This window comes from Amphiura filiformis, chromosome 6 (assembly GCF_039555335.1).
Source record: "Amphiura filiformis chromosome 6, Afil_fr2py, whole genome shotgun sequence".
In the NCBI taxonomy this organism is placed as follows: domain Eukaryota; kingdom Metazoa; phylum Echinodermata; class Ophiuroidea; order Amphilepidida; family Amphiuridae; genus Amphiura; species Amphiura filiformis.
In genome coordinates this window covers 57885106-57894257 of record NC_092633.1, presented here as the reverse complement: position 1 = coordinate 57894257, position 9152 = coordinate 57885106, and the positions used below count along the sequence as shown (strand labels likewise).

The window sequence follows — 9152 nt, the reverse complement described above, 5'->3', positions numbered from 1 at the left end:
CCCCACCATAGGGGCGGACCCCAGCACGGGGCAAGTCCGCCCTTGCATTGCGATTTTTATTTTTCCCTCTCCTGTTGTTACTGAAAGCTCAATGTTCTTACAAATGCTGTACTATTTAGCTACAGTATACAGCTTTATAGTGTAAAACCTATAGCCTTCTAACATGAGAATTGCCCTCTCTAGGCGAGATTGAAAAAAATAGGGCGGACACGCCCGGTCTCCCCTATACAAAAAATTGAATCCTAAAAACTACCAATATTTAAAGCGAAACCAAGTTGTGGTTTTCCATTGTGATCTATGCATATTTTGTACAAATATCAGCAATTCCATACTATATTATTGACTACGATATTAAGTGACTTCTTTGTTCTCTTGAATAAAAACATCTTCATTGTAGTTAACTAATTATTAAACCGGGTTGCAGAGAGCATTATCATGATTACCGTCCTAGTGGTGTATCCACTCAAATACAAGAATAATTCTTTAGTTTTCACAATAAAGGTGTTACACGCGAATCGATACTCAATAATACTTGATAATGTGATTTGAAATGTGCATAATTAATTTTTTCGCTATCGATTTGCGTGTATTACCATTATATTGACAAACTAAAAAATATTGTCACGTGTTCCTATGTAATAGCGTGGTAATATTCGTATTGCGCGGACTTGGATGTCGACCTTTTCCCATGATACATCACGATTACATCGCAAACCGCTGGCGGCGCCCTTATTGTGAATAGCGAGAATTGTATAGGTTCGATAAAGGAGATCTCAAGATCAATTCGAAATCGAAATACAGAGTAAATAAAATGGATTTCCATTGCTGTAAGTATTGAAATACTCGCATGAAGTCACCACAGGTGACACCTTTTATCCCATTGATTAGTCTGATAGTCTATTTATTTCATGCAAAGAAAAAAGCATACGTAATGTGAAATCGACAAGATGAAAGTGCAACATACCGTTTGCCGAATTCTGCTTTTTAAGCCATGTTGCAATACCTTTGGCCAGTGTAACATGAGTGTCTTTCTTTATTTGTATCTTTTAGCTAGTACTTGTCAACTTGAAGAACCTCTAGGCATAGAGGACGGTCGGATAAGTGACAATCAAATTACGGCTTCCTCCATATTTGACTCCAACCACGGCGCAACCAATGCTCGATTGAATCGCCCTGCACAGTCCGGCACTACTGGAGCATGGAGTGCTTTACATACCGATGCCAACCAATGGATCCAGGCAAATCTGGGTCATTCCATGGTGGTTAGTGGTGTGAAGACTCAAGGAAGAGCAGAACATTCTCAATGGGTGACCCAATTCAAAGTTCAATACAGTATTGACGGTAACTCTTGGACGTTTGTTCAGCAAACCAACAATCAGGGCGATATGGTGAGCTTTTATCTTCATAATCATCTTCTTCTGGGATATTAAAACGAATAAAAAACAGTGAATTAACCATTTATACGCATTGACGAGTTTCATATTCACATCTATTTCCTTTTACAGATATTTGAGGGAAACACAGATCACACTACGGTCGTCACCAATTGTTTTCCTACACAGGTTACAGCGGCTTATATCAGAATAGTCCCTACCGCCTGGAACGGACACATCAGCTTGCGTTTTGAACTCCTTGGTTGTGAAGGTATATCATGTTCTAGCTACCTTCAAGTATGACGACAGGAGTGAGCAGTCGTCGCAGGCTGATAAGTCTAGATCAATAAAAAACAAATATATGGATCATTTTATTATAGCTATTCAGTTTGTACACCGATAAATGTGAATCTTCTGTTACTTTCCGGAGGATTCCCATTTGTCCCGTGGCAATCCTCACCTTTAGCAGACTCCCCCACACTGCGTGGCGATCCTCTATTTAGAGCATTCCCACACACTGCGTGGCGATCCTGGCTGGTCAAACAATTCTTGTCCTCCCAATCCCCCCCCATTTGCGAAGTGGGGCAGGTTCGCCCATATGGTGGGGTAAGTTCGCTCTAATAAGGGGCTGTGCAATAATTATGAGCCCTGGGGAGGGTAAAATTGGGGGGGCAAGAAATTTTTGGCAAGCCGAAAGGGGGGGGGCAAGCAATTTTTGGCCAGCCGAGAGGGGGGGGGGCAAGCAATTTTTGGCACACATTCAAAAGGCTTAGGAAAACAGTACGGAAACGCTTTAATATGCAAATTTTCCTGCTCGCTACGCTCGCAACATATATCTACACCATTTAAGGTTTGCAATTTGGGATCCCAAAAATTTGGCATGTGTAAGGGGGGGGCAAAGAATTTTTGGCGGGCCGAGAGGGGGGAGGCAAGCGATTTTTGGCAGGCCGAGAGGGGGGGGGCTCATAATTATTGCACAGCCCCTAAGAAAAAGTTAAAATATAACAATAACATATTCTATTCAAACGTTTAATAAAGGTACTATTAGGCAGTCATTCTCTTTTGTTACAAATTTATTAGAGGGGTATAATGTAACTTGAGCTGATGTTGGGGTGCAAAGTGAGCAAATACATCATTTACAACTTCGGGGGATCATGGTTGAGGACATAAATGGTGGTATGAGTATTACTGATACCACTAAACTGTGAAAAAAACATTCTTGCCAGTAGTTCTAACTTGTTTTAAGGTATTATGGGCAATATTTCATAATATGCCGATGAGGCGAGACCGCCCCGGGACGAGTCCGCCTGGGGAAACACATGGTGAACTTGCCTCTTCCCATACAGTACGGACTTACCCCAACGGTACTTTTTGTCTTTACCTCGTGTTATGCCTACTAATATAAGAACGAAAACCGTCTCTGCAATGTCTTGATATTATTACAATTTTGCTCATTTTACTCGGAAACGTTTTTCAGACTGTCTTGCGTTCTTGGGTACTTAGTTGTGACGTGCGCTAATGCCATCATCACCAGCTAATACCATCATCATGGTACTTTCCCAGCAGTCACGAGATCAGAAACACGTAGTGGGCGGACACTCCCCGGTCTCCATTAAGTATGTAGGCATAAAATTTAGCTTAAGCTTTGAATATCTACTGGAACGTAATGCTCTTTTGTTTCACGTGTTCATCACATCATCGCTGCCTTTTCGGTATACATCTTCAATACTTTTATTTCTGTCATGGGTTCGTATTTTTACACCATGGAACGTGTAATAGGTTTAAAATAGCAACTGCTATAGCCATTCTCGTATGTATTTGTTTTCAGAGGAGTATCATTATGGTTCTGTTGTTCGTGTTGGCATGAATTCCAATAGAACGAATTTAGAATGTGGGGCTGAGATGAATATAACACAAATCAACTCAAGCACTATGGTTGAGATACAATGTGATACCTGTGGCCGATATTTGAGCGTCCATTTACCAGATACATCAAATGGAGTATTAAGGATCTGTGAACTTCTTGCATACGTTGACGTATGTCCAACACACACAGGTAACAACATAAATATCTACGGTCATCATAACAAACTTTGCGGATTTTACATAGAGAAGAATACCATTTGTTGCGAACATAAAACCAGTACACGAATAGTACATAGTACATGATGGATATTATGACAAAAACGGAATATTTCTTTTCTTTTCCTAGCATTGCCATCATGTGCAGCCATTAAAAACGCTTGTTATTCTGGTGGTAGTGGAACATATGAGATTGACCCTGATGGACCTAATAATGGCGTCGAACCATTTACAGTACAGTGTGATATGAACTCAGGTTAGAAGAATAACTCATATTTGATTGGATTTTAATATACTTTGGCCCCACCTGACGAATTGCAGGGTTGTGCTTTTATAAGAGTAAATACAAAATGTTTCAAAATAAAATAAAAACCAAAACTAACAACAATGTGCTATTTTGCAATTTGTAAAAGTGAATTAAATAAACTCCCAGACATCTAAAACCAACTAAATAAATATAGAAGGTCATTTAAAAGACTAATACTTGCTCAGAATGTTTGTAAATGTGGAAAAAAGAGGTGGGGTTAAATCCCACCTACTTTGTGATTGTTTTTGCCCGCACTCTCTCATTTTTTAACCGATTTCCATAAAAAAAAAAGGTATCAAAATGCTCAGAAGGATGAACCACTTCAAATGAGACGTGTAGGTAAAATGTTTGAAACATTTGTTTGTTTTACTATGTAACACAAAGGTACCACAGTTTGTAACATAGGACCATTTATGCAAAGTAAGTACTGTTCCATTACTTTCCGAACTTTTGATGTGTTATGAAATATGCTTTTCTGAAATGAATGGTGATTAGATGGGTTCTGTTGCAATTAGTGGTGATTCGACTAGCCTATTCCCCACAACCACAATTTAAAAGATAATATTCACTGTTATATACCTCATCTAAAGATTCCCGCCATCTGATTGGTTAAAAGAGCGGGCATAGTTTTGATTATGCCCGCAAAAGTAACTATTCCCCGGGCATAGTTCTGCGTGTGCGTTGTTCCCAGCGTAAAATGATATTACGCACGCGTTAATATTTGCGCGCGCTATAATTACGCGGAAATCGCAGATTGTAATATGTGCCGTTCGCATTGAAACTATTAATTTCTCTTTCCAAAATCGATGCTTTAGTAACCAAACAGATGACACGAATCTTTAGATTTGGTATATAAAACAAATATTGACTGCTTTTTATTCGGGGCATGGTTAAAACTATAGGCCCGCGGTGATCTCAAAACCTTGACTATGCCTCTCGGCTACGCCTCGGGGCATAGTCATGGTTTTGGGATCACCTTGGGCCTATAATTTTAACCATGCCCCTCATAGCAGTCAATATTTGTATATTATCTTTTTATACTTTTTCAAAAGGTACCAATAATCGGTTATAAAAGTGAATGTGAAATTGGGGTTCCTTTTGTCTACTACTTCCATATTTCAACAGTAATGCTCGGAATTCATGCTTGTTTTTTATACTTTTTCAAAGGTGTAACAATAATTGGGCATGATAGTGAAGGTGACGTTGAAACGCCATCTGGTTTTGAGACCCCTGGCTCTTATATCAAGGAGATTGTATACCAAGCAAGCATTCTGCAGATTACAGCTATTATTGACGCATCTACTCACTGTGAACAATACATACATTATGAATGTTATGGTACTGTGGCGTATTATGGAGGTATATCCCTACATGAAAAAATAAGAAGAGATAACATCCTCGCATACTAATATAATAGAGATACTGCGATGTTCCATACGTGCTGGACCGTGCGTTTATACGACGTTCAAAACGTGCGTACATATTGCTAATTCTGGTTCAAAGCTGGATTATGCTCTTTCGTCACTCACAGAGAAGAACAAGGCGACTAAGACTAACATCTGATCTGGTCGCAAGAGGGCGAAACACTTGAAATTTAATGGCCACCTGGTCTCATGTCCACTTCAATACAGCATATGCGATTGGTTTTGACTAAAAACCAAGGTTAACATGTTGCTTAAAATTAATTGTATTTCAGTACTTCCCAAATATTATGATTGCCAAAAAAAAATTATATGTTGGTAGATTAAGGACCACTTCATCCATATATCATGCCTTAACTTTTTCGTGGTGAAAATAAGGCGCGTTGCATAAACAATCGTGACGCCGTACAAAACTTTATTTTCAACGTCGCGTACATACGGTGCGTTTGTATCAAAAAGGTAAATCGCAATCTAATTTTTGGTACGGCCAATCTCATTGCATTGCAATGCATTGCAATGGACAATCTGTACGTATGAGCCGCGCGCATATTTGCGCATTGATGCTGATTCCGTTAAGAATGCTTCATGACAATCGTTATTTTATTAATGTTGTTCATGCTCGCTTATTAATATTTTACAGCCGATGTTTGCAGAACAGGATGGCCAATAGTAAACCGTGCACGTGTAGACGCCAATGGTTTCACGATGGTATCACCAGATAAGCCGTTTCTTTGCAGTGGTCAAGTTACAAAATGGACATATCAAGGAGAGTCCTCAGCATCATTTCGAGCCATAGTTTTCAGACCGATTGAGGGCTCTGTTACTCAATTTCAAATTGTCGGCATAAATGACATACCAGCAGGTGCCGTTGATACACCAGTCAATTATGTAGTACCTGAAGATGAACGCATTACAGTCACATATGGAGATGTGATTGGATGGTCGTTTGGCGGTGGTGTGATAACATATAATTTAGGAGGGAGCTACAATGTCAGATGGGTTGGCGGCTATTTACATGCCAGCTTAGTAGTCGATCAAATAGTTAATATCAACAGTGGTGTTGAAGTACGAGAATACTCAATTGAAGCTACGGTCGACTCTTTTGATGGTAAGGCGATAACATTCCATCAACATTTTTGTCCCGATAAGAAACTGTATGACAGAGTTCATCTTTAGATCAACTACGTACGTATTTACATTCAGTCCGATATTAAGTGAAGTCTTTTGACGACCCTTCATCATTTACCGGTTTAAGCCACGCAACATCACGATGTTGTTGTCTTGTTTTCTTCTGTTTTGTTTGTCTTTTAATTTTGAATATAACCATTAGAACCTATGCTCAGAAACCATACATTGTACAGCTGATGGATAACAATGTCCACAGCATCGTCGCTAGCTCTATTCACATGCTTGTGTGTATAGAGTTGGTATTATCTGGTAAATAGCTGGTAAATATACAGCTTGTCTCAACAAAAATTGTGCAAGTGAAAAGCGCCCTCTGTGGCAATTAGAAAATACCGTTGTGACATGATGCTTACAAGTTACATCAACGTCAAGGGCACAGTCTTAGCTCCCAAATACCGTTTGTTCTGTTCAATTTGCTTTTTTTTTTAATCTTGAGATATGTTTAGTTAACAACGAAAGGGTAAAATCACAATTATGTCACTTTTACTAGGAAATATGGCAGTAAATGTAAATCAATTATAGCTGATGTTGATGCGTCTAATGCACTCCCCCATACGGGGCTCGTGCATTAGACGCATCAACACCATGCATTATTTTGTCTAATTTCATTAATTTGTCAAATTTCATAAACTTGTCTAAGTTCATTAACCTATAAGTGTGCAATATTTGTTTGTCTTTTAACATGTCTTGAGTGACAAAAAGAACAGTATTTACCATAATAAAATCATTGACATGCACATGTATTTAATTTTACAGCAGAATGTGAAATATTTATCTTTTAATTTGTCGTAAGTGGAAAAAGAGGATCATTATACATGTATCATGATAAAACAGTAAAAACAATTGTGTATTGTTATGTAGTTGATGCATTCTTTTGATGTCACGAAGGAACTCTTGATAAACTTGATGCTATCATTGATTTACATGTACAGCCTTCTTCCCTAGTAAAAGTGGCACAATTGTGATTTCACCCTTTCGTTGTTAAGTAAGCATATCTCGAGATTAAAATAAGCAAATTGAACAGAACAAACGGCATTTGAGAGCTAAGACTGTGCCCTTGACGTTGATGTAAGCATCATGTCACAACGGTATTTTCTAATTGCCACAGAGGGCGCTTTTCACTTGCACAATTTTTTTTGAGACAGGCTGTATATTAACATTAAAATGAATAAGGTGCTATTTTTGAACTATAGATAATATTTTGAACTTGTACTGGGACCAATCACCAGGAATGTTGCAATTCTGAAATATCCTTTGAACATCACCATGATCACACACATACCGTGGCTAATAAAAACAGCTATTAAAGTCCAACAAACGCACATTTTAATGCTTTGTGGTTAAATTATGCTATAGGACAGTTATTTGACATAAAATTCTAAAAATACCACTTAGATACCAGAATCAATAATTAATAATTAAAACAATTCATAATTAAAAAGGAAATCAAATATTCGATTTTTATATGAAAATTAGTCGGCAAGCTCTTAAGACTGACACACTAAAATAAGATTATAAACGGTCAAAGGTCAATCTGTTTAGCGGCAAAACATGCTAAATTCACTATTTTTAACCAAAAACGTAATAGAAAAAATACGAAGTTTAAAGATTCCAACTAAACCCATTATTTTGGTTCTTTAAGGCGGTACCTTAACCCAAAAGCAATAATAACAAAATCAACCAAACTCGGGACCAAACTAATATTTTCATATCAAAAACTCGTATTATTTTTCGTATCATTTTGCTGCAGCGGAATGGAACGTATGGTGGGAGTCACGAGATGGTCAGAATATGTGTAACTTTGCAAATGTACCATCAGGGACAGCATATTGTAACCAGCAACCGGAACCAGGTATTTTGAATTTCCCATATAGCATAGCAAACACTGTAATATTTTAATGAATTATTAACATTTGATGCGATTTGAAAAGGTCCGCCGTCTATTATATACTGTATAGAAAGATACTCAATTTTTGTATCTTATAAAAACTAAATTTTTCCAAATCAATGTTAGTGTTCTAAATTAATCACGCCAAAAATTGTCATCGCTCAAACAAGTGTGACCTTTCTCGTTTGGTGTTTTGGTCACGCAAATTTCCTCTTGGCCTGCGTGACCAGATTGACAGCCTGATGTTTTTATCATATGGGCCTGATATACGTTCTGTTTTAATTTTATGAACAAGATTAAATAAATAACTATTTCCGATTATTTTAAGGTTGTGATAATGGTGGCGTTTGTAACTGTATCACCAACGACGACGTGCAGAGATCTGATGAGGGCGTACTTTCTGACAAATACAAACTACCTGTTACAAAAATACATTCCGGAGGTACCGGAGGAGGTAGCTCAGAGAGAGTGATATTTACACTCGGTGCCTTAAAGTGCTCAGTATGAGTTTCTTTAAATATTTTTAGAAATAATTAATGTATAAGATAACAACCGATTACGCTCCGACAGGAATTCGACAGAAATGTGAAAGTCAATCGAGTGGAAGGGATATGTAATAAAACAATATAGTCAAAGCAATTTTCAACTGCTCCCATATCGTAACTTATGTTCCCACCGTGGAACAGCATTATTCGAATTCATGAGGATATTACTTTCTTAGTTTTTGTTCATGATTTTTATATTTTGTATAAACAATATTGTCAAATTTCATCATCCGATTATCATTAGATTACCAGCATATTATGAAGTGTTTAGTTGCAAAAGCCCTAGCCTAGAATGTTCTTTACCTATTAAAACCAAAAGGAACTGTTTTTGGGTCACTATGTTTGGAAAAA

General features: G+C 37.7%; 2 protein-coding genes across 2 annotated transcripts; both read left to right on the top strand.

The window, feature by feature from the left end:
* The first annotated feature begins 811 nt into the window (after positions 1–811).
* LOC140154658 (uncharacterized) lies at positions 812–5171 on the top strand. Its single transcript, XM_072177225.1, has 6 exons — positions 812–827; positions 1051–1388; positions 1506–1644; positions 3202–3429; positions 3586–3711; positions 4930–5171. The coding sequence occupies exons 1-6, from the start codon at positions 812–814 to the stop codon at positions 5169–5171; spliced, it is 1089 nt and encodes a 362-aa protein (XP_072033326.1).
* A 680-nt stretch (positions 5172–5851) lies between these two features.
* LOC140154657 (uncharacterized) lies at positions 5852–8763 on the top strand. Its single transcript, XM_072177224.1, has 3 exons — positions 5852–6291; positions 8119–8220; positions 8585–8763. The coding sequence occupies exons 1-3, from the start codon at positions 5889–5891 to the stop codon at positions 8761–8763; spliced, it is 684 nt and encodes a 227-aa protein (XP_072033325.1). The 5' UTR covers positions 5852–5888.
* Positions 8764–9152: the final 389 nt, after the last annotated feature.